The 24,489-nt window shown below is 41.6% G+C and overlaps 1 protein-coding gene across 1 annotated transcript; it reads right to left on the bottom strand.

Annotated features, from left to right (window-relative positions):
* Nucleotides 1-1,545: 1,545 nt before the first annotated feature.
* TNFSF15 (TNF superfamily member 15) lies at nt 1,546-23,216 on the bottom strand. The gene is made up of 4 exons (XM_016152452.2): nt 22,875-23,216; nt 11,161-11,203; nt 10,294-10,341; nt 1,546-7,057 (listed from the first exon to the last, which is right to left on the bottom strand). Exons 1-4 carry the CDS (start codon nt 23,097-23,099, stop codon nt 6,603-6,605), a joined length of 771 nt encoding a protein of 256 aa, XP_016007938.1. The 5' UTR covers nt 23,100-23,216; the 3' UTR covers nt 1,546-6,602.
* Between the last annotated feature and the right edge of the window lie 1,273 nt (nt 23,217-24,489).

The raw sequence follows: 24,489 nt of genomic DNA, 5'->3' as shown, positions 1-24,489 counted from the left end.
CTACTTCCTGTACTGATGGGGTGAAAAGTCCCCACGTGCCAGTTGGAGAGCTTTGCAGCACGAGGTAGATGGGGGAATTTTGCTTTCTCTTGGAGAAACTCTCTTCTCTCCCCCTTTCCTATACCTGAAAAAAGGAAGCTCATTTGAAAGCCAAGCATAGAATTATTAAGACCTATTTCTAAACTGCAAATGCAAGAGACTTTAGCTCACTTCATCCACCTCTGCTCCTGATTCTCAGAGGAGGAATTTGAGATCTGTAAACATAAAGTGGTTGGCCCAAGGGCTCAGAATTTGCCAGCTGGCAGACCTGGACCTGAAACACAGGTCTGCTGACTCCAAATCCACTGTGTTTTCTACTGTTCCACCCTGGAGCATTATCATTATTATTGATGATGATGATGATGATGATGATGATGGTTATTATTATTTTGGTGTGTTTGTGTGTGTGAGTGAGAGCAATGTAAACAGGGTTGGTATTCAAAATATCTAACAACCAGTATGCCATAAGCATTCACCAGTCAGAATCATGTCTAACAAACCAAACCAGACACTGCCCCAGGGCATCTTGGATGAATGTTAGCTGGACTCTGATTGGACACCTGATATGTTTACTATGGACAACTGGGCAAATATCAGGAGTAACATTTGGTTAGTTTTCTCTTCCTGCTTCAGAGTTCCTAGGGATGGGAGAGTCTTTTTTGAGAATTGATTGAAAAGTTGTCTTTGGTGAGCTAGATTAGATTAACAGTGGTTTTCATCTGGAGAACCAGCATTGTGAGTTTTGTATATATTTGGCTTTTAATAAATTTAGGGCAAATAATTCATATCTCTTCATAAGTGTAAAAAGTGTTTGTTTTTATCACCCCCGGAAGTGAGTGCAAGCTAAACGTAGGAACCGATTTTGGAAGGACATAAATACATTTGCAGATTTCCCATTGGGAGGGGGAATTTTTGAGACTGGTGTTTTTGAGGAGAGTCTTACCCTTTTCTCTCTTAATCTACGTCTGATTTTACTTACAACTGTTAGATGGAAACAACTCACATTCTACTTGACCATTTTTGACCCACAGAAATGGTAACTCAAGAAGGTCCCAATCTAATATTGGCTGAACAACAATAGTGACTCCAGTTACTGTTCTGGAAAATGGAGAGAGATGGATGGGTTGAACCCTTTTGATTCCTGCCGGTAGCTGTTTTTGTGAGAGGCAGCAGGGTGCACTGTCAGATGTGGGTCCAAGTTCTGGCTCCAACACATACTAACTTGGCTCTCTCTGGCCTCTCTGGATATGAGTTTAGGCCACTTAAGCAGAGTCTCCTAATTCATAAAAGGAACTCAGTAGATTCCCTTCTTCTCTCCCTTTCCCTCCTCATTTGAGCAGTGGCACAATCTATGGGTTTTCACAGTCAATTTGTTATAAGATTTTTTACAACCTGTGAAAATTGGCTGCCATTTGGCACTGAAGTATAAAAGAACTAGATGCATTTTCAAAACCCCAAGAGGTTATTCAGAGACCTTAAATTAACAGATTAACAAAAGATTGACCGATTTTTTTAAATTCCATGGCTTTCTATGCCAATTTATTAAATTACATCTATTAAATACATTAATACATACAACTTTTCATTCACAGAGATTGGAGCTGACACAGTAGTGCCTGAAGACATGAGCTGTGTACCAGTGAAGTACATATCCAACAACATACAATATGCAATTTACCATGGGGTTATGACGTTTTAACATAAAACATAAAATCAATGAAAGCATATGGGGCTTATCACTAAAACCACATAAACACCTACATTTGTTCAATATCAACACCTCTGAAACAAAAGAGGGGAAAGTTACATATTTTAATGACTTTAAGAATAAAATCATTTAATTAAATTCAGCTACTTTATTTACCTGAAACTGTGTGTCTCCTTCCTCTCGAGTATATGCACCGGGAGAGCGGGGCTTGCCTGTTGTGTTGCCTCTTGTTTTGGCTCTCTAATTTCTAGGTAAGTGCTGTCATGTGACAGATGCTCAAAAATAACTGATTCATGAATGAAATAGAAAGATTGATGGGCTAGGAGTCAGGAGATATGAATTTTAGTCTCAACACTGCTACTAGCTACTGTCTAGTATTGGGCCATTCGTGTCATCTTTCTGAGCTTGAGTTTCTTCATCCTTAAATGATGTAACTTGAAGAGGTAAACTCAACATATCCCTTTCACTCTAAAATTCCATGACTTCTCTATTGGCCAAGATCTCAGAGTTACTTTGTGTTGGACATTCTTTGAACAAGTGAGAAATAGCATTCACTCCTAGCTTGGAAGCTACTGAACTCTTGACAAGACCTCCCAGGTTCTTAATGATCAAATAGAACACACAGAAGTTAATTAAAAAATGGCATAATCATAGATTTGGAAAAGACCCCAGATATCCTTTGGCTCAATCCCTCATACCTCAATGAAGGAATGTCTTCTATAAAACCCTTGAGATAAGCCCCTTGCTAGAATATCTCCAGAGACTGAGAAATCACTGAGTACATTCCGTTTTGGGGTGAAAAGTTTCTTTGAGTATCAACCCAGAAATGGTGACCCTTTAACTGCAACTCGTTAGTCCTTCCTCCAGGGAGACATGGAAGAAGTCTCTTCTCCCCTTCTACATCATCCTATAGGCATTTGATAAAACTTCTCATGTCTTCTTCCAATTTCTCATCCAGTTATTACAACGAATACTATTTGCTAAGAGCAGAGGGTAATTGGATGAGCCTAGCATTATAATTCAGGAAGACGGTATCCTGGCTCTAGATCTGCCATTAACTCCTTATATGGCTCTGAATAAGTAACTTTCATCTGAGCTGGAATGATATATTCTTCTCAAAATGAGGTGATGAAAGGGGTGGGGGCAAATATATCTCAGAGCTCGGGAAATTGTAAATATGGTTGGAGTGGGGCAGGGCACAGATGTGAGTGCTCTAACCCATACTCTCTCACCACTGGAGCAAAAGCATTCAGGAGTTAACAGTCCACTGAATTCTCATCAGGCCCAGCTGCCAATATGATGCAATTGCTGTTAATATCCGGGATAGTGATACACACTTAAAAAAAATTGGCTAAAAATGACAAAACACTTCTAGGGTTCTGGGCCCTAAGAGAGCAAGAAATCTTGAGGCAAGAGACTTCTGCACATGTTTTGCAAGGTGCAGAATGTAAACCACCCTGTCCTGAAGGATAAATCCCTAATGTCATAATTATGGAAATACGATTGAGAAAGGACTTGGAAAATACCTTGCAAGAGAATGTTGGCAATGACTGTGCCTCATGCACAGTGAGCTAGCTGAACTTTTATAACCCAGAGAGATTATTGACGAACACAGAGGTGAAATTTCCTCTAGAGTGACGTTGCTTAGATTGAAATGGAGCCAAGGGCTCTGACATGTCCTGCTATTGAACTGAACCAGATATTTTTCAGCATACCCTTTCATATTCTATTGAACCTTAATTTAAAAATTTAGGAATTATAGTAATAAGCAATTCTGCTCTATCGAGTGGTTCTAAACCATGCTAGGATCAAAATACTAGTGACATGCACTTTGGTTATGGTTCCTGTTTTTACCAAGAGACATAGGCTCTTCAGTGCACCTCTGGGTCATCTATAAAGTTCTAATATTATTTTCAAGAGTGTTGCTGGCTAAACTTGAGTCCAAGAGATAATAACCTCTGTCCACATTTGGCTTAATAATGGATTCTACTATAGAAACAATATCTTTATTCTCTCCTCTTTTATTTATAAAAAACTATCTTTGGGTAGCTTTTTAAAAAGTCACTTAGAGTAAACAATTTTGTTAACAATCATCCTTCATCAAATGGCACCCATTTTCATAGTGAGAAAATATCCATGTGCCTAAAGTTAGCTAATTAATTAGCTAATATAACCAAAGTAAATTAAAGAATCTGCAGACAACGGAGATGCTGAGCAGTTAGAATAAACATATCTGAGACTAAAATAATTTATCTTTGTGTCCCCAGGGTGAGTAGGTACTCAGTAAATGTTTGTGGAATTGATTTGAATTTGGCCTTTTGAGAGACATTGAACAAGTAAACCATTTTCCCCTGAATTTACTATTTTCTAAAGCGTGCTTTTGCTTCCCTTGCAAACTTTTGAATTCATTCCCTTTATACCTTTTAGAAGTCTTCCACATGTTCTTAAAAAGCATTCTTCCACTTCATTTTAAGTACTAGAGCATGAATATTTGCCATGGAGATAATGCCTAGGAAACAGAAGTTCTGACTTGAGTCCTATTAGGAATGTTTGGCTGGGCCTTTCCAAACAGTAAAAGATGTATCATAGAGAATTTAACAAATTCAGCAGTGAAAACTTGAGCATAATACATTCTTCAATAAACAAGCTTATGACAGGAGCAAAATAAATATGTGAGAGGATTTTCCAATGCCTCAAGTGTTTTAGAATCATATGAAACGCCAGTTTCTTGAGTAAACTTCCAAATCCACCAGATCGCCTATGGAACAGTGGGTGGACACTTGGCACAAAAGTCCTTTTAGTGGAGAAGATGGGCAGGCCACTCTGGCCTCCACTATGCAAATCCTTTCCCGTATCCCAAGTTGCTTGGTGCTCTCGTGCAGATGCAGAAAGAGTATTTTATTTTCTTAATGAGTCATTAGTTATGATCATGGAGCCAGTTGACGGTCATTGATAAAACATTGCTGACCTCTACCAATAAATATTCTTCTCGGAGTTGGTCAGTCCATGGAGAAAACATTCTCTTCTCAAGCTGGTTTTGTAGTTACCGAGAAACCTTTCCTTTCTGCTTTAAGTAAAGGGTATTTCCTCCAAATGAGATGCCCTTTTCTGAGGCTGTCTCTTGCCCGCCCACCCTCTTTCAGAACTGGCTCAGGCTTCACTTCCTTCATGCAGACTCTTCTGAACCAGGTGGAGGAGACCACACCCTCCTCTGTGCTCCCGCTGAGCGCTGCGCTTCCTGTTTGGAGAAGCTGAAGGCTTTAGAGCCTTAATCTCCCAACTGAACAACTGGAAATTTTTATTTAATTCCAACAACAAACATTGATCACATACCACTACACCAATCACTGTGCTCAAGAGCCCCATCACACACCTCTGGTCTCTATATTCTCCAGGAAACAAGGGGAAGAATGATTTCAGTGCCAAGTTTGCTTTCAGATCCATCTGTGAGGTCTCCCAGGGTGCTGAAGGTCATTCTGCATGTCTCACTGACATGCTTACAGCCTTCACAGAATGCTCAAAGTTAACGTTTCATGCCCATGAACTCGTTTGATCCTGGGAAGCAAATTGGTGGATTCCTGCTTTACAGACAAGTCAACAGAGGCTAAGAGAGCAGAAATGCTCTTTTCATCTTTGACATATTAATACAGGAAAATCATACAGGTTAGAGGATACAGACCCATTGAAGCACAGGAGGGGACTTTTCAATGTCCAGCCCCTCCCTCTAGGTAAGCAGCCTCAGCTGAACTGATTAGTTAATCCTACATTTAAATCCTGTTGACTACGTTAAGAGAAAAATGCCCATATAACATTCTGCATATAAAGTTGTAAATAAAACCTCGAAGTACATCTAGGTTCACTTTTCCACTTGGTGATTGATTTTCTTTCCCCCTAGAGGATAAGTCCATTGTTTCCTGGCATCAATCAAGGGTATTGAACAGTTGGTCTAGTTAGTTAGAAATCTGTCTTCGGTCTTCTTGAGTGACCTAACCAGATGGATATCTGACACAATCAGGAGTGTTTCAGAAACTCAACGTAACACTGTCAGACGAAATTTTTTTAGGACTCGAAGCTAGTCCTTGGTGTATGTTAAGACATATTTGACCAGGAGCCATCTGGTGATGTTAATGTAAGTTTTGACTAGAGTTTGCCTTTTTCTTCATGGTGTCTTCTCGGTTACGGTTGCTCCCAGAAGGTAGGTGCTCAAGAAAACTGTGGTGAATGCTATTGTATTTTTGATATGCCTGTGGAACTCATATTTACTTGTTTTGACTCTGGTGTACATAACAAAGAGTAAGGCAGTTTTTATCATTTGCCATAGATAGCATGAAAACTAGCTTCTTTTTTGAGAGCATTCATGAAAATACCAGCTTTAATTTTTTTTTTTTTTTTTTTAAGCAAGGCATTAAAGTCCATGTTTGGGGAAACTGATCAGGGATTTCTCCTCTGAAAGGTTCACACTGTTTTTTGTGGCTTTGGATTTTATTCAAGGCTCCTGCACTGAAGAAAATGCTTCATAATTGAACTGAATGACAACTAGGCCCACTGGTGTAGTAGAAAAGTGTGGATGGGTTTTGAGTAGATCTCATCATTTCATTTGGTGACCAGAGTTTAAAAGTTTAGAAACTCATCACTTCTAAGTAACCACAAGTATGTCTGCTTTCTTCTGCCTTTTTCTTGTTAGTATTCTCATCAGTAATGCATTTAAAGTGTGAACTCTTGGGCCCTAAATTTCATAGCTAAACCACTATCTCTCTGGAATACTCCAAGAAAACCATGACTGTCATTATATATAAATGAAGAAAAGTAGGAGGTAGGAAGAGAGGACCTTCAGTCAATGATGTCTTCCTTGCCCCTATAGCAAGAAGGCTCCGAAGAAGGTCCTGTCTTCTTTTGTGTAATCCACCAAAGAGATGTCACTGACATTTACCATCAGCTTGTCCCCTTCTCGCAAGGAGAACATGGCCCCTAGGTAGATGGGTTGGAACCATTTGCTACTTATTTCACACACCGTCTTGGTCCCCATTAGGAGCTGGGTGGGCTCAGGGTAGCTGTCTGTTACCTTGGTGATGGCTACGATGATGATATCTGGTCTATTCAGTCTGTGCCCTTGGCTGATCTCACCACACTTGGATGTGGTACCTCGGAATGTGACCTGGGAGTAAACGAAGTAGTCTCCTGACTCTGGGATCACAAGGAATTTATTGGTGTAGTTCATTCGGTTCTTGGTGAAGGCCAAGCCAAGTTCATGTTCCCAGTGCAGAGCTGGAAATTGATTTTTTAAGGGCTGTGTGGGAGTCTGTCTCACGACTGCAAAGACAAGAGAGAAATTTATTTTGTTTGTGTTAGAACCTGTGGACTTTGCAAAGATTGTCTCATATCATTTTTAAAGAGTAAAGTGATTGACTAAAACCCACAGCTGACGAGCTGTTGGAGGAGGAACGAGTGGAAATGTGTGTGGATATTTATTCAGAAAGTAGCATCGTAGGCTGGTGACCTGGGGCAACTTACTTTGCCTTTCTGAGCCTGAGTTTTCTTACCTGACAATTAAAAATTTTACCTAGCCCCGTGATCCTGGAAAACAATGAAAGTTAAGAAATCTCCTCACTCTTTCATTTTGTAAAATAGCTTACTATCAGGAAGCAGTCTTCCCCAAATGACTTAGATAAGATTGGGGAATGCCTCTCCTTCCCCCTTGTTTACCTATGACAAGTCCAGACATCAAACCCTCCAGTTTCCCATTCTTTGCCTCATAAATGATTAACCAAACTCTTTTATCTTTACTAATTCATCAAGAACAAAATACTTGTTAACCAAACTGATTAAGTTTCTCTCCTTTCTCTAGGACCCCAAGCTTTGGCCCACCCTCAGCCTGAGCCAGTATAGTCTCTCCTGATTATAGGGTGGCCTCTAAAATATCCTCTTCTCCTATCATGACAACCTTTCTCCCTGCATTCCTACACCTGGTTCTTTCTAGTGCTGTTCACTCCTCTCTAGAAAAGGAAAATCCTCTTAGTCTAACTCTTGAAACATTTGCAGACTTTATGATTAGGGGCTCTTCTATTGAAATTGACCTCTCCCTTTTGCCATAGTCCTTTCCCTACCTCTCCTCCCCATCCTGCAATAATCCTTTTGCATAAACTCTCATCTTACTCTGTCAGGATTTGTTTTTTATTTAACATTCCTTCCTTTTTTTTTTTTTTTTTTAAAAAGGAGATAATAATACCCATGGACAGGATTAGAAGACATGGTATGTATAAAAACCCTATTATTAGGGATATTTTCTAAACTACATTCACTTTTACTAGATTTTTTGCTTGAGACATGTTCTGCTACAAAGAGGACATTTCATAGAGAGTCAGATGTTTCTTGTCACTCCCTTTTAACATTGTGGTCCAAGGCCACATGAAATCCAGGCAGTAATTATTAAAAATCAATGTGAAGGATATATATTGGAACCAGAGATCCAGAACATTTTTGAAATCTTTCTTCCACATTGACAGGGCCTAAATATAAGCCAATGTAATTGAGTTGTGGAATAACAGGGAACAGGGCTCTCAGCAACTAAGACCCCATTCCAATTCTGACTCTACAACATGTTAGGTTATTAATTGGCTTCTCTTTTTTGTCTCAATTTTCTGTCTGTGAACTGGAGATAAATCTCCCTCACAGCACTGTTCTGAAGATCAAGTTAATGAAAAAGACATGGACATTTTTATCATGATAGCTGGATACAGCATACTTAATACATACTTTTTTTTCCTCAATTAAATTAGCATCTTTCATTTTGACAGATTAAAAAATAGGCCTAATTTATTTTATATATATTTATATTTTCTTATGTTTTCATTATTTACACATATACATTTTATAGAACACATGAATGCATGCTTTCATGAAGTATGTCTATAGCATGAAAAATGAATAGAATCAAACCATTATTTTAAATAAGATAATCTGCAATAAAACTAATAATTTTCAGGAAAAATAAAAACCCTTTTTAAGTCTACGACTGCTTTTGAAATCCATAGAAATATCATTGCGTCCTCTCAGTCACAGTTTGGGGACAGGTTATGTTTTAAGAAGCACTTAGTCACACCTAGTAGTTGACCAGAAACGTGGTTCCTGGATTTTTCTAAATCATCTTTCCCATTGCCAACTGGATTATTGTTTCTTTTGCAACTATGACACATGTTCGGAATGTGTGTGGTCTTCCCTTGACCCTGCACTAAGTGGCCTCTGGAGAGCTCTATTGCTTTTTTGTAAAATCTTTGAAAGGCACTTTTGTAGTCACCCGTGATAGTCTCTACTTCTTTGCTGGTGAAACAGTAGATTAAAAAAGAAAAACTCTTCTCAGATGATACAAAAGCAAAAGTCATTTAGTCTCTAGATAAAGCAAGTTCTGTTACATTAGCATGCAATTAGTTGTGTCAACACAGCAGCAAGCAGGAGTTTGGGTAGGAAGTGTGTTGTGATGGAAACAGTGTAGTTCCGAGAGTCAAGCTCAAGTCTCACTCTTCTTAGTCATGTGACTTGGAACAAGTGAATTTAGCTGCCCAAGTCTCAGTTTCCCCATGTCATTTGGCTTATATGCAGATTAAATGAGCCATGGATGTAAAATGTCTACCACAGTGTCTGGTACATATTAGGAGTTCAGTAGAACCTGGATTCTCTTACCAATTTCTATTCCTCCTATTTAGTAGAAAGGGCGGTGGCATCTCCATACTTAGTTTTTAAGATTTCCCTACCTAGCCTGTTCAATACCTCCTATCCTTATAGGCAAGTGGTAAGTGATGGTGACTTGACATATCCCTGGTCCTAATTTTCACTCAAAACTCCCCATAAACAGCTTCCTCTGGATTAAATGTTAAGACAAATTCTTGCCCAAGGATATCTCCCTGTGGATTGCAAATTTTCTTATAGTTCAGGAGAGTATGCTTGCTTTTTAACTCTAGTTTTCCAATGAGGTTTTAACATCTTTCTGCATTGTTTTGCTCTTCCTTCTGGAGTCTTAGAGGTATGTACAGCTCCAGGTATAAGATGACAAAATTTCAACACTAGATTTGGAGAGCTGGCCAATTGGTGATATTACGAGATTACTCTTAATCTCTTCATGTCAGTGGAAATTCTTTAGAAATACCTGCCTGAATGTAAATGTCCAATAACTTCATTTTGAGTAAGATATGGATGGACTCTATAAATTGGCAACTTGGGATTGTTCATTTTTGACCAGATTTTGAATTATGAGAATCTCAGAGTCTAAGGAAAGCCATTTCTGAGTGACCGAGTGTATTAATGAAAGAGAAAAACAGTAGTGAAAGGAAGGGGAGCTGACAGAATCTGAAAGAAAATACCCAAGAAACTTGGGTGTTTGAATCCCTCCAAGAAGGAAGACATCTGAAAACCCTTGACTGAGGAGAGGAGTTTCTTATCAAAGGGTGTGCTTTCCAGTTTGAAGCTACTAGAATAAGTTTTGGCAAACATGCAGAAAGAAATCTCAGGCCCATGACCTATGGTCTTCTGGAAAACATTCCAAGGAGCATTACCTGTCAGATGTGCCCTTGGCTTATCTCCACCAGTGCTGGGAGGTACGTCTGTAATGAAAGAGAAAAAGTTGTCTATGAGTAAAAGGGCGACTGGAGTGAAGATAGCATTCGGGGCATTGAATGAATCTTGGCCCCATGACTTTGGGCAGGTTCTCTAACCTGAGACTCTTTTTTGTTATTTCTAAGATGGGCACTTCAACTCCTACCATGGATGGAGAGTGCTTAGGATGTGTCCTGGTATATGGTCAGTGCTCAATAAAGCTCACCTTGCCTTTGCTTTCCTCCTGTGGGAGCTAACTGGCCTTTTGCCATCTCATTCGTCCTTTAACTATGGCCACTGAGGCAGCTAGATGACCTGGACAATGGGGTAGAAACTATTTTATAGCTATACGAACTTGATAGGTCCCTTTTCCTCTCTGGTCCTCAGTTTCTCTATCAGTTCTCCAGAAATCCTCAGAATTTCCCTTTGGTTCTTTGAGATGATTATATTGGATGAGTGTGTTCTAACTGCAGAGATAAAGATGATGTTGATGATGATGATGATGCATACTTTTGATTTGTTAGGCATTGTTCTAATACCTTTATAGGAAATAACTAATTTAATCTAAACTACCCTTGGGAGGTAGGTACTGTTATAACCATTTTAATAGGTGAGAAAACTGAGATGGAGACACAGGAAATTATTTTCCCAAAGGTCATCAATTCCACAGGCCATGCACTTGGCCATGGCACCATTTTACCTTCTTAGCAGCTAAGCAGGCCCCTTACTTCTCTGCGTTTGCATCCCTCTGAACTGCCTACATACCAGAACTACTAGATATATTCTTATTCCCCATTAAAAAAGGCATCAAATAAGAATATACTTACAAGCTCGCTGATGTGAAGGTCCAAACTCCTGTCCTTTTGGAGTCTATTGGGAAAGAAAGATATGGTTTAGACCATCTGTGGTCCTTTTGACCCCAACACCCACACAGCTGCCCGGAGTATGGATATAATTCAGATGCTGCTACTACCTAGCCTGGGTACTCTGGAATGAGGGAAATGCGAATGAAAATATTTGGTTGATGGGAATCTTGCACCAAGCTTTCCTCTTTCCTCCTGCAGCACCCCGGTGACCTTTCCCTCTGTTATGCTTATCTCTGAAGCTCAGCTTTCACTTTCTGTCCTGAGAGGTTTTCCTGTTCCATTCTAGGGCACTCCAACATCTTATCATTGCTTCTATTATTTGAACAAACAGTAGCACTTGCTTTATTTTCTTTTTTTTTTTTTCACCACAGTTTAAAAATTGGAACTATTAGTCAAACAATGATATAAAAAAGAAGTGATGATTATATTCTCTTTCTCATCAGCCTCTACAATCCTTCCTTGTTTCCTTGCGATACATGATAAGTTTTTCTTCATTGCAACCCTAGTTTGTGAGCCATTTCAGATACCACATGGGAATGGAAAAATAACAGCTTTGGAGGGAGTCAGACCTGGACTTGAATCCATTCCACCATTTATTAACAATATGATCTTGAGCAAGACACTTTTATCCTCTGAGCTTTGGTGTTCTTGTTTATAAAATAGGAATAATAACATCTGTAGCCCTAGGTAACCCCCAGGTTTGAGATGAAGGTCAACTCAGAAAATATGAGTCAGTCCAGAGAATGTATGGAAATGGAAGGAATCATGATATATATGCTTGAACAGACAGCTGAGGAGTAACATTAAGCTCTTAGCTTAGGAATAAAAGCACAATTTTACACTTTACAATATTTCTGAATAACCTTCTCTGGAATGATTTTGACTCAACCAAGTCTTCTGATTTGGTTCTTGTATCCAGTCCCCACAGTGATATTCACCATCACCATGGACACTTGATCAGTTTTACATCTTAAAGCCCACATATGTGTGTGAGTGTGCTTGTGAATGAGGAATTGTGTGTCTATGTGACTCTGAGAGAAGACAGCTCCACACATATGCATCTGTGTTTATACATGTGTCTGTGGTGTGGTGGTGTGTGCACAGGTGTCTCTGTGAGCATATGTGTGGCCATGTGGATGTGGCTGTGCCATTTCCAAGTCTAGGTCTATGAACAGTTCTGTGATAACAGTGATTTTGTTAGAACCCACACAGTGAGGCTCTTTTTACATCTAAGCCTCATTACCTAACTTAACCTAAGCTCTCTCGAGGGCAAAGATCTTGTCTTTGATTGATAAACTGACTTTATAGTCTCTCCAGTTCCCTTTTCTCTGCTTCCTAATCTGTTAATGATGCCACTACTGCTTCCCCTCAGTTACCAGGCTTACATTTGCTTTCCTTCTTTCGTAAACCTAAACTGTCATTTCTATTTTGCAGTTTTTGTCTTTCGTGCCACCACTCTAGGTCTCACATGCTGCTCTCTTGGATCCTCCCAGAACCTCCTAAGAGATCTCTTCTGCATCAATTCTCTCCTTTTCTCTAATCCATCTCTTAGCCTTTCTCTAAAACATCACTTTATTGAGACATTTATCTTGGCATTCAAAGTCCCAATTTACCATCCCCATCCCAGAAGTGGGGGAATCAGGAGAAATTACCCCTAAACTGAGTTTTACAAGTCCCACAGGTATTAGCTAGGTGATAAAAGGTAATGGCTATTTTTCAGAAAAGGCTAACAACTTGTGCAAGAGTAAGGAGGCCCAATAGAGTGTGGGAGCAGTTGGGAAATTGCAAAGATTTCTGCTGCCAGATGACTATCATAACATACATTTAGCATAGGGTAATGAGTACAGTGATCTTTGAAAAGCTAAACCCAACTGATGTGACTACTTGTCCAGCATCAATAACTTTGATGGGTTTGGAGGGAGGAGAAGGAGCCTAGAAATGAACTTATTTAACAAAGTATCCTGTTTCCTTACTTGCTATTGACAGAACTGATGAAGGGGGTTCTCAAAGAAAATAGGGGAGGGGGAGCTTGGTTACAGCCCCTCGTGTAGAGAATGGTACCTTCCCTGGTTGGTCTTCTCTGCTTCACTCATTCTGCTGAGAAATCTTAACCATCCTGCTTATTTTTGGTGAAGAAGACACTCGGCTAAGAGTTAAGAGTGCTCCTTTTGGCTCACAGTCCCCTTGTCACCGACGCGTATTTGGGAGTGTGAGTATATTTCCCTATTTGCTCTGCTGAGTTTCTTTGACTTGCGCACACGTTTTATTTCCAATTATTAATGGATATGTATGGATCTTAGTGGCCTCGGAATGCCACTAAACATCTGGAGGCTGCAATAGTGCCAGCTGGCAGGTGTTGAAGAACACAACATTCCCACAGTCCTCAAGAACATTGTCTGCGACTCTTTTTCCAAGAACAACATCTAAAGCCTTCCATTGCTACTTCTCTTAATAATAACTCTGTCTATCGTTGGAAGAAGATTATTGTCTCGGGAAACAGAAATAAATGAAGAGATTTGACAGGAAGAAATAGTAGCTAATTTTGGGAAAGGTTTATGCATTTGAGCTGGCTAAGTGCCTACTTTCCAGATGGTTGCTGGCAACAACAGGCTAATAAAACTTTACTGTCCTCCTGCCTTGATTCATTTCCATTGCTTCTGGGCTACTCCAGGGAATATAGGAAACAGTGACTCCTAAAGGATGACTTCCAAATCTGTTTAGACACAGCATTCAAGCAAGTGCACCCCAAAAGAATGTGATTTATTCCCCCTTAAATGCCTTCTCAAACCACTGGCTGAGAACCAGGATCCAATTTTATTTCCCCTCCTGAGCATTATCACCCCCTGAAGTGATATTTGTGATATAACTTATTTGTGTGTTTATTGCATTTCTCTCTCTAGTAGCATTCAAATTGTATGCAAGCGTGTACCTGGTCTGTCTATCTTGCTCACCACTATATTCCTAGTGCCTTGGACAGTGCCTGGAACTTCTGTTGGATTATCCAATTGGCAAAATATGCTGATGCTTGGGCATCAGAAAGATAGGCAGAAAAGAAAGAAGAAGGAGTAAGGTTCAGCTTCAGTGACTTTAGCCAGAGTTTTGCAATCCAGAAAAACTAAGAAAGAGAACATACGAACTTTTGAGTTTTTGTTTAAATTAACAAAAAAATTTTATTTTTAATACTAGAGGTAGGTACCTGAAACATTTCTTTTAGAACTGCAGGGGCCCCTGCAGGTTTTCACCCTGCTCTGCTTGGAGCATACTCATTGCTCCAGAAATGTGTGTTGAAAGTTGTGAGCTTTGGCTGTCAGAGCCAGAAAAGGCAACTGCATTTGTTCATGGGCATACATGCCTACCATCACCAGCATTTCTTAGACTTGAGCAAGCTGGGGCATTTTGCCCCTTATTTCCTATAAGTCAGGAAATTTTTACTCTCATTTGATTTTTTTCTTCTCAATTTAATTTTTTTGATATGTTGATTTGTGATACCTGACTCAAACTAACCATAGCTGATTACTATAGACATTTTTGACATGACTCTAATACTTCAAATAAAAAAGAAGGATGAAGGAAAGGAGGAGACTGCTGTCCAGTGCAGTGCTGGCTGGTCCCAGGTCCTGTGTTGGGTGTTTACATGTGTTCTTTATCTAATAGTCCAGCTACTCTCAAAGGAGCATCTCACCTTTTAATAGCCTTTGTAAGCTAACAGTCAAAGAGTAAATGGAGGGTTTGGGATCTGAACCTTTAGATCAAGTATAGACCCTGGCACATATCAGGAACCCCATAATCATTAGTTGAACATACACAGTGGATGATTGAACCTGAAGCAAGATGGTCTTTGAGGTTCTCTTACTGGCATTTCCCTAGAAAAATTCCTGTGTCTATTTAAACTAATGACCTATTTAGCCTTTCTCCCATCTTCCATAGTCACTCTCTAGCATGTTTGTACACAGGATGACATATCCATTTCTCCCCTTCATAAATTGCACAATTGCAAGGGCCTAAGTGTTTTAGGGCTCATAATATCCTCCCTGGAACAAATAAACAGACATTTGCCTCCTTGACTTTTCCTTTTGCTTCCCTGACTATACTTACACAGGGATAAAGCCAACCTAGAAATGTTTTATTCCAAGGCCATTTTATTTCATCATCTGCTAAGGTGCAGCAGATAGGGCTTTACACGCAATATTCAGAGTGGTGAAAAGCAAATAAATGGTGTTTGCCGCAGAACAAATGTGGAAATCCCAGCTCTGTTATTTCCTAGTGGTCTGACTTTGGCATGTCACCTAACCTCAGTGAGATTGTTTCTTCATCAATAAAAATAGACAATGATTCTTTCCTCCCAGGACTATTTTGATGGCTAAGAAAGACCATACACATAAAATGAATATCTAATTCATTTTTCTTCTTTGGGCTCAATAAATGCTTGGGGTATGTGCTGTTGGTTCTATAGAGCTTCTCTTTGGCTTTATCATTTCAGTGACAAACAGAAGCCACTTTTGCGTTTCTTTATGGCCAACAGATTTGGATCATTTAGGAGTTCTGGAAGGTTTCCTCCTTCTCCCAACAGGAGAGGCTTCCTCAGTCCACAGTTTGCTTCTGGACTTCTGCCTTTTCAGAATGCAAAGGGGTTGAGGGAATGGCATGTACACCTCAGCCTACACATTTCACGACCCAAGCTCGTTGCTGCTGTCAGCTGCTGGGCCTCATTAAAGAGACCAGGCTGGAAGAGAATCTCTTAGCAGCCACCATGCTGCTGCAGCCAGGCAGTGTGTGGTCTGTGGAGGACTGTAAGGAACACTGGGTATTGAGTGATGTGTGTGTTTACTTTAAAAGGTGAATGAATGGATCCTGGAATTCCCAGAGGACGTTTGAGATTCATGCTCACAGCTCCGCTTGCCCCCCTTTCTTTGCACTTATACAGTTCACCCCCACTACCTTGTTTCTCTGCCCCTTGCCCACAGCCTGACCTTTGGGCTTCTGTTTGAGGGATGCTGGGACTTCCTGAGGCTACAGTAAGGGCAGCATCACTGAGCGCTTGGTGTTTTGTAATTTATAAAGAACTTATCTCAACTATCTGTTTGTTTCCTCTAGAAAACACTGAAAGGGGATTATTACTGTCATTATGCCAACTGAGGAAATAGCTTAAGTGAGATAAAAGTGCTCACCCAAGGTGAGCAACTGTTTTATGGCAATCGCTTTTTGGATTTCTTCTTGCAGAATTCTCAGCATGGTGCTATGAAGACAGCATGTTAACCTCCCCATTTTATAGACAGGAAGCGTAAAGCTTAGGGAGGTCAGGTACCTTGTGCATCTGTCCATTCTTCTCTCCATCCGGCAGACACTTAATAAGTACTTTCTGTGTGCTAGGTATAGCTAGGTGCTCTCGGGGGGGGGGGCGGGGAGGGGACTAACATTTATTGAGTACTTTCTATGTGACAAGCACTTTTCAGGGTATCATTGGTGAATTATCCTGATCACCTCAGGGGGTGAATAATTTGTTAGGCTTATACCCAGAGGCAGACTAGCATAGCAGTTAGGAAGAATGTATATGGTGCGTTTGACCCCAATGTCACACTTTAACCGTATGACTTGCCATGTAGCTGAACTAGTCTAAGCCTCAGTTTCATCATCTCTAGATGGAGAGAATAGTAATCCTTTCCTCATTGTGCAAGTTCAAGGATTAACTGAGATGATGCCTGTTGTAATAACAGCAACCATGTGTTGCATGTGTTTTTATGCCAGACAGCACACTAAGGACTTTATAAACATGATCTTATTTACTCTTCTCAAAATCGTAAGTATGAAAAGCTTAGAATAGAGTCTGGTCTATAATACATTATTGTAAGGTCGCAACTGTGACGTGGTGGAGCCATGGCTTTCTCTCAAGTCTGTGTACCTGTGAATCCTGAGCCAGCATCACTAGGGGATCCTGTTCTGGGGGGAGATGAGGGGTTCTCAGGAGGATGTGCGTGTGTACGGGGGAGTTAGTGGGGTGCAGGGAATAAGGGACAAGAGCATAGCAGTGATTTTCAGGAAGGGGTGGAAGTGAGATTGGAGGAAACCAGGGAGAACATGGGAGAGAACATGTGCAGGTGATTCTAGTAGGACCTGGAAGCGAAGGACAGAGATGGGGCACTGGTAGAACCCTGAGAAGCAATGCCTCCTATGACATCCCTGACAATTCATTGCATAATACTGAGTGCCGACTCTGCATCAGGCTTGGGGCCGAGCCACTGTCACGCATTCTGCTATGCCTAGAGCACAGCGTCTGGAGAAGATGACGGCCTGGCCTCAGGGCACCTGTGGTTCAGTGGGGTCTGTGGACCAATTTGGAGCACAGTGGAAGCCATTAAGGACCTACGGAAGGCCCAGGCCATGGTCAAGTGCAGCTAGGTAAAGAAGGGATTTGAGTGTAGGTTGAAGGGTGCAAGACAGGGTGGAGAACAAGGCATGGAGATAGCTCACAAACATCAGAGACCAAGAAAAGCCTTTCGGTGCCAAAACCTATCCTCTGGCCTGCTGATAGCAGATTCTAGAGCAGGTGGAGAAGTTGTTTTCTATGAGGTAATTTCCGTGAGCAGGGAAGTTCCCTAATTGCCATTTACTAATCCCTTACTTTCTGCCAGATACCTTAAATACTTTATTTCTAATTATCTTTATTTCATCCATAAAGAAGCTAAGGCCCAAGAAAATTAAGTAACATGGCTAAGAAATGGCTAGGCCAGAATTCAAACTGGGTTTGAACCTGTGACTCATGATTTTTCCAAGATGCACATCTACCTAACATTCTCCAGGAGTCTAAATACCTAACACATTTTAACATGTCTATTTTTTTGTTTGTGTAAGTAACACATACAAGGGTACATGTTTAAAAATGTCTTCCCTGGTTCCCCTACCTGGGCGCCAGCAGAGTCACCAGTCTCTTTTGTCTTCCCCAAGATAATCTGTGCATTTGTAAACTTATTTATATGTGTGAATATGTTATCTTTTTTAGAAATGAAGTGTTTCATGTTCTATATGCCATCATGCACTTTGCTTCTTTCTCTTTATGACATCTCTAAGAGAAACTCTTCTTCCTTGCATATAAAGATTCCTCATTTTTAAAAAAAAAAAAAAAAAAAAAAAAAAAAAGTGACAGCTTCAGATTTCCATTGCATGGAAGGACCGTGATATATTTAACTGATGCCGTATTTATGAACACATCACCTAAAGGTATTAATCCCAAATCTTTTCACATCTAAGTTCGATTTCTGCTCTGTAACGTACCTGGTTAATGAGTTTGTCACATTGAATCTTTTTTTACACAACTCTTAAGGAAGAGTCCAGTTTAAAAGATATCTTTTTAAAAGTCCTGAACTGTTCTTGTTGCCGCTTCTAAAAATTTGGAACATCTCCACACCAGTTGATGTTTTTTTTCCAATGTCTGTATCCGGGGACCCAGCAAGCATGTAGTCAGTCTTGTTTTCTGGTAGAATGAGGCCAAGCAACGTAGAAATAGAATCTAGGTCTGGTTCTGCCCTCCTAACATGCTCTATGACCCTGAACAACTTTTCCTTTCTATCTCTGATCCTAGGTCTCTTCAACTGTAAAATGAAGAGATTGGAGTAGATCAAGGGTCAATAAACTTTTCCTGTAAAGGGCCACATAGTAAACATTAACCTGGCAGACAGTGTAGTCTCTGTCACAACTACCCAACTCTGCTGTCCTGGTGTGAAAACAGCCATAGACAATACATAAGTGAATGGGTGTGGCTGCATTCCAATAAACCTTTATTTATGAAAAACAGGAAGTGGGTGAGATTTGGCTCCTGGGCCACAATTGCTGACCCCTAGCCTTTGGGTGTTTTCTTCTCCTAGTTCTTTTCTACTTAGGGGAATGAAATGGACAAACACACACCCAGTGTCCATGTCGGTAGGAACTCACTGGGGGCCTTATGGAGATTACTCGGAATCCTCACAGCACTTGAATCAGGTAGATAATATGAGAAAACTGAACCTCAGAGAGGTTATGTACTTTGCTCACATTTTTTTTTTCTTGAGCCCCGTTGAGCCTCCTCTTAATCCTCAACTCCTTTTTTGTGTTAGATTAGAAGAGATTCTTAGCAAGGCCAGTCTCTTGTGGTTGGTACAAGGATGGAATGAGGAAGTCCCTGAGAGCAGTCCTGGCAGAGGGAACAGCCAAGTAAAGACTGGGAACAGGAGAATATTTGAGTGCTGGTGAACTGAGAGAAGCCAGGGTGGCTAAGAGGCCACCGATGGGGAAGGGAAGAAGAGGGAGAGTGGTAAAAAACGAGGCCACAGAGGCAAGGTCATGACATAATCCAGTGAAAGTTTTCAGAGAATCCTTTTGGCTTTTGTATGGAGACTCAAGCCCAGGCTTATCTTTACAGAATTTCTTGTTTTACATGAGGGTGATCCATTCATTCATCTATCAAAGGAATGGATGGAAAGTGCTTTCGGTGATCATAATGCTTGATTGTGAGTGGGGAAGCAACATGAAAACCACAAGAGCCGTGGACTTGCCAACTCTGAGACCTAGCTTGGTCTCCTTCCAGCCTTGTGATCTTGGGTCCTCACATTAACTCTCTCATTTCAAGTTCCTCATCTGCCAAGTGTGACTGCTCACGCCCTCAGTGCATCTCTGGGTTGCTATAAATATCCAGTGGGATCATGTTTTTTGAGAGCTCTCTGCAAATGTGAAATGGGAGTCAACACCATGTCGTTCTTATTGTTATTATTATCATTGGACTATCCTCTGCTGCTGGGCTTGCTATGAATGTATTAGAAAGGCTGTGAGATCCTTCTCTCTTAATTCTCCTTGTGTTAGGGTTGAATAACCTGAGCCTGGCTCACTATGGGGATGGAAAACTCATCCCATAAACAATCTCAGATTTCATGAGTCTAGTTGAAGGCTGTGGGCAGAAGACAGTGGAGTTCGGTTGGGGGAGGTAAAGAGAAGAAGGGAAAAAGGACTGGGACACGAAGGGGAGGGGACCGCAGGGGGGAGACCGAAGTGTTTATTTGTCCCCAGGTAAGTTTGAGGGGATCTACTCAAAGGGATTACAGTGGGTCTTTGTATCTGTAGGGCTCGTGAAATGTCCCTGCCTTATAGGGAGACTGATCTAGGTTCGAGTTCTAGATGTAGGTTTTTCTAAGTGAAGGATCTAGATCATAAGAACAAAAGCAGGTTAAAACTAAGAGGCTTAGTTCTTCCTGTTGAAGTAAAAGAAGAGATTTCTTATCTCACCTTTTCCCTAGAGCATTTAACTTTAGAAAAACATGTAAGTAAGTTTTTCTTTGAAATGTATATAAATCCTTATGGAGACCAGATGAGCCTTTTCTCCTCAGTGACCTGGGAGCCATCTTTTTGAAGTCAGAGGAGCAACACTGTGGAGGGGAGCACTGAGCAGGGTGTCAGGTGGTCTGGTTTCCAGCGTTAGGCTCGATAACCTTAAAAGGCTTTGTTCCTTCCAATAAGGCTCTGCATGGTGACTTGGGTTTCCCTCTTTGAATCCCATCTTTCATTTCCTTTGAGTTGGTCATTATCCCTTAGCCCCTCCAGATACCCTCTCTGCCCTTCTCGGCCCTTCCCTGTGCCCTGCAAGGCTGATCACTGGACACACGTGCCTGCTGGGAGCAGAATGACAAGTTTTCCCTCCCTTTCTATGCTCCCTCCCTGCTGTTTTGGCAGACTACAGGCCTTTCCCCTACTCAGATCCCAGCTCCTCTAGGCAGCCTTCCCCCCTTTAATTTTAAGTTTCCTTGGGTTCCTCTAAATCTCTTCCCTCCTTTTGCCCTTTCAGGCCAAGGTGTGGTGATGGGCCTTCCACTGTGCTAACCCCAAGATGCTCTCAGTCCTGAAGGCTCCTTTATTCTGTCTGCATCTCAGCATCTCAGCATACAGACCCTTCTTTGAACCCATTTTAAATTCTTTAAACTTTCTTCTTTAAACTCTCTCCTTTGAATGGGCCAGCTATTTCTTTCCAGGACCCCCATTGTTACATGTGCCTCACCCCCATTTCCCTTCCTCTTCTGAGGCACCAACAAGTTACATCTCCCGGCCAAACCACAGCTCCAAATGTCCTCACATGTCCACTCTCCCTGGAGATGCTTTAACTATAATCGAATTTAAGTTTAGCCCTTTCATGTCATGAATACCTACAATAGGGCAGCACTCAGTGCCTTCCCTCATAGGCTTCCTGTAAAGTGACAGCTCGTGTCTCAAAATCTCTTTCTGACTTGGCAAATTTTTGGCCCCCTCTGGACTCTATTTATCTGATGGTCTTCTAGATCAGCAAAGGTATTCTCTGGCTTCTGCCTACACAGGTGATCCCAGATATCATCCTGGGCAGAGGGAATGTTTCCCTTCAGAACGCAGGAGAGCTCAGGTTGTTGGAGTCACTCAATGCCTCAGCAAAAACAGTCTCTTCTGGCTGAAGAGGGAGAGTCCCAGAGCACTGACCAGACATGGCCATTCGATTCCCGGGAAGCAGCACCGTGGTGGTCCGGGACTCACAGCCTGACCTCCCTGCCCTGCAGTGCTTCTCTAACACAAAAAGCATTTCCTTGTTGTCTGCACATTTCTACACTTTCTGAACCATGGCATGTGGCCATGGATGCTGCTGCCTGAATCGCACACATTCTGTTTGCTAACCTTGGTGGACCAGTGTGAGTTACACATTCACCATGGCTTGCTCACCACGTCTCTGCTTTGAAGTGGCCAGTATTGCTCAGAAGCCAGGTTTCCAATTAAATCCATTGAAAACTCTGTTTTCTTCTCTGGAATTTAATACTTTGGACTGAAGTTAAAGCAGCCATCAACAGATTATGCAAGAGCATTTTTTTTAAAAGGGATATTACTTGAATGGTACTTTCTTCCGGCTGTAACGTTTTTGATGATCCTAGTGCAGAATTATACATTTTAGCCTGACACCTGTACCCCCTCATTGTTCTCTCTAGACCCTATGTATATTTTTTGACGAAGCTCCTCCCAACCCCCATAACCCCTAACCCCAGCAAGACCATCTGGCAGATGGTTCTTTCTTGAGCATTGAAAAAGTATTCTAAACTTGAGAAAGGGGGTTGATTAAATAAATTATAGCAAATACATATACCGGAATATAATACAACCACCTGTATCCTCATGCTGCCGTGGCTTTAGTAACAATAAATTCAATGATAACATATTGGGACATTCCAAATAATTCCATCTTATTAAAAATACGAAGTTACGTACTCCAAAATGTTAACATTTTAGAGTGGTTACCTCTATGGGGTTATGGGTAATAATGATTATTTCTTTTCCACATCTGTGTTTTCTGACTTTTTTCAATGACTGTGTTAGTTATGTAATTTAAAGAGGTTTTTTTCCCCCCAAAGAAAAGGAACATTCCTAAATTATCAGTGAACTATGATTATAATTATCTAAAAATGTGTGGCTTGAAATTGTTCCCATATAAACATAAAAAGGAACAATTCGTTTCCTGGAAATATTGAGAATAAAACCCCAACTGGGCCTCTCCACCCCTCACAATCCATGTCTCCTTTGCATGTAGACGGACGTAAGAAAGAAAAGGAGCCTGACAATCAAGGAGCTCTGTCCAGGGTGGCAGTAGCTGCCAGAAGCCTGCAGAGGGTCTACCGATCCCCCAGGCAGTGGAAAGTCTTGCTTACCTGGAACACACAGGCCTCTCCTTGGGCCCGGTGCTGGCCAACGAGCAGGTAGGTGGTGAGTCCTGCCAGGATGGGGAGCAACACCAGGCAGCAGGTGAGAGCCCAGCAGGTGCTGCTGCTCCTGGCTGCGAGCCCAGCTCTGGCCTTGGGCCTGCAGCCGCCGTCCTCCGGCAGCATTTCCATGCTGGCTGTTTCCCCAAAGCCCAGCCCTTGATCCTCTGCCATGCTCCTGCTGGTCTTGGAGACGGCTCTGACTCCTGGGCAGAGAGACCCCCCATTAAATAGAAGACCAGCTCTCACAGTGGGTGAATTAATTACTGCCTACTCCTCCCCCTGGCCTCCCCTTCTCTCACCCTACAACACACTGTGCCCCGCCTTGCTAGGGAATGTACCGCCTACAACAGAAACCAAGTTTGGTTTAAGAAAAAAAAAAAAAAGAAGAAGAAGAAGAAGAAGAAAGCTTCCCAAGTGTATTTACGTACAGTGTGCTCATGTGCTCCTTCCTTCATTTACAGAAGGAAGTCAGGAAAGTCCCTGCAGGAGGAGAAAAATAATTCATCAAGTCGGTGGGTGGAGCAAATTAAAAGATACCTGTTTCTGTGCTGGAAGGCTGCCAGTATGCCGGTCTGGGGAGTGTGCTGCTTCTGGAAGTGAAAGTGAGGGATGGGGAGGTGCGCGATGTGGCTTGCAGACTGGAAAATGGAAATCAAGTTTGCATCACCCCTTTTCAAAGTGCTGCCAAGCCCTCGTCGTTTTCGAACCTTGTAAGAGCCTGTTTCCATTGCACAGATGGGAATCCTGAAGTTCTGGAAGGTGAAGGCATGTGTCCTAGGTTGTACAGGGATTAAGACAGAGAAGCTAGGGACATGCTTGTGTCCTAAATCATGGCTCGGGGTTCTCACCTCTGCCACACAACTACCTGTGAAAGGAAAGTAAGTTTCTAGCCTGTGCTGACCAATTGTCTAGGCAGAGTATGAAGTCATAGAGGTGACACTCCGTGAGGAGAGGACACTGACTTCTCTTTTTGAATTAGTCCAAAGTTGATTGAACACCAGCGACAGGCCTTGCCCACAGCTGGGTATGTATGGGGCCCACAACATGTGAAAAAGGCTAACGTTTATTAAATACTTGCTGTGCTGGTCACTGTTATGAGTTCAATGTATCAATGAAATTGTTCGATCCTGAGATAACCTTGTGACATAATAATATTGTTATTCCCACTTAACAGTTAAGGAAAATGAAGCATAGAGAGTAAGCAGTGAAATTAGAATTGGAACTTGGCCAGGGTCACTCCACATCACCTTTCCATTACACCGCCCTGGACGTGCTGCTCTATGGCATATGTACACGGACACCTGCCCCAGTTCTACTCAGCAGGAGGTCCTCCTTCCAGTTAGGGGTTGGGGAGGCTTCCTGGAGAAAGGTGCAGTCCTGGAACTAGACCTTGCAGCTTCGAGAGGGTGATCTCAGATAAGAGCAGGGGACCCTGCAAAAAGAGAGGTAACAGAAAGAGACAAGCTCAAGGATATCTCATGGAATTTGATGAAAACCAGTCCACCTAAGCATTGCCATTCGGTTGCTTCTCCTGCTTATATCACAGCCCGAACCCTTCAGG

The sequence above is a fragment of the Rousettus aegyptiacus genome, unplaced genomic scaffold, assembly GCF_014176215.1.
Source record: "Rousettus aegyptiacus isolate mRouAeg1 unplaced genomic scaffold, mRouAeg1.p scaffold_m13_p_3, whole genome shotgun sequence".
NCBI classification, from domain to species: Eukaryota; Metazoa; Chordata; class Mammalia; order Chiroptera; family Pteropodidae; genus Rousettus; species Rousettus aegyptiacus.
The sequence above is the reverse complement of the archived record's forward strand: the minus strand, read 5'-3'. Positions and strand labels throughout refer to the sequence as shown.

Bases quoted from the DNA above. Each gene is read 5' to 3' on its own strand.
- TNFSF15 (XM_016152452.2), bottom strand. From the start codon at position 23,099: ATGGCAGAGGATCAAGGGCTGGGCTTTGGGGAAACAGCCAGCATGGAA. The intron at 11,204-22,874 runs GTAAGCAAGACT...CTTTCCCAATAG, and splicing joins GAGAGGCCTGTGTGTTCCAG to ACTCCAAAAGGACAGGAGTT. The intron at 7,058-10,293 runs GTAATGCTCCTT...TTGTCTTTGCAG, and splicing joins GCCAAGGGCACATCTGACAG to TCGTGAGACAGACTCCCACA.